Raw genomic sequence first — 1140 nt, forward strand, 5'->3', positions numbered from 1 at the left:
TGGGTTTAGGCGCCCCTGGGAGTCCCCCTGCAATTCAGAAGCAGCTCGTGGTCAAGACCAGTTAGAGGCAGCTCATCATCAGCAGCGGGGCTCCAGAGCACCCCAACTAAGGGGGGGAAACAACCCTGCCCACCCCCCTCCCCCACCTCACGGACACGAAACAGACACAAAACAGCGGGCACCCCTCCCCAAGCGGCAGGTGTGGTGCCGGGCAACCAGGGTGGGCTGCGCACACTGCTGAGCCCAGCCGCGCGCAGGTGCCAGGACACGGCCGGAGTCTCTTTGCAGAGGCCGCGGACCCTGGCAAAGGCTTGGCCCTCTTCTCTGGGGAGGGGGTGCGAGAACACAGCAGGGGTCTCTGTGGGACAAGTCCAGGGGCAGCAGCAAAGGGTAGCACCACATCCACACTCAGAAGGGGCCTGAGACCCAGCCAGGCAGGGACAGTCACAGAAGCAGAGGAGGGGGGCGGGGAGTCTTCAGGTGGCCTGGCGGAGGGTGCAGACCCGGCCTGCGACCTGTGGCTCAGCACAGCTGGTCACTGGGCCCTCGCCAAACCGGACTTGGGTTGGGACCTTGTGTGCACGTGGGCTTCGAAGGCTCGAAGGCGGGGCCCTCCAAGTTCAGTCCAGGGCCCCTCGGCTGCCTACACTGGCCGGGGCAGAGCGCTGTGCAGCTGCTCATCGTAGCGCTCCAGCCAGGTGCGCAGCTCCGAGACCTGGTAGCCGTCAGGGCCGCGGCCGCCCTGGTACATGATGATGCCGCTCTGGACGACGTAGAGGCGCTCGAAGTAGGCGCCGTAGGCGGAGCTGCTGGAGTTGGTCATGGTGTCGAGGACCAGGGCGCAGCCGGGCACCCCCTGCTGCAGAACCCGCGCGGCGCTGACCCGGTCGTCCAGGCTCCGGTGCTGTGGGATGATGTAGGGGGTGTCAGTGGTGACCCAGCCGTCCGAGGGGTGCGCCTCCTCGATGTAGATGATGAGAAAGTCCACGTGGCGCTGGTACTTGGTGACCAGGCGCCGGAAGGCGCTCATTTCGCGCCATGAACGGTGGGTCAGGTGCAGCTGCCGAAATTGAGCACCAGCGGCCGGTCCCCTCGAGCGTAGTCGAGGGTGTGCTGGTACTGGAAGCCTTCGGCCGGGAC

The 1140-nt window shown here is 66.3% G+C and overlaps 1 protein-coding gene across 1 annotated transcript; it reads right to left on the minus strand.

The window, feature by feature from the left end:
• Positions 1-6: 6 nt before the first annotated feature.
• On the minus strand, positions 7-1137 carry DIO3 (iodothyronine deiodinase 3; the record flags this gene model as incomplete). The annotated part of the gene is given in 3 exon segments (XM_006109872.3): positions 7-1030; positions 1032-1052; positions 1054-1137. Coding segments are annotated over 3 exon segments (492 nt in total), but the record flags the coding sequence as incomplete, so codon positions are not given.
• Positions 1138-1140: the final 3 nt, after the last annotated feature.

The sequence above is a fragment of the Myotis lucifugus genome, unplaced genomic scaffold, assembly GCF_000147115.1.
Source record: "Myotis lucifugus unplaced genomic scaffold, Myoluc2.0 scaffold_479, whole genome shotgun sequence".
In the NCBI taxonomy this organism is placed as follows: Eukaryota; Metazoa; Chordata; class Mammalia; order Chiroptera; family Vespertilionidae; genus Myotis; species Myotis lucifugus.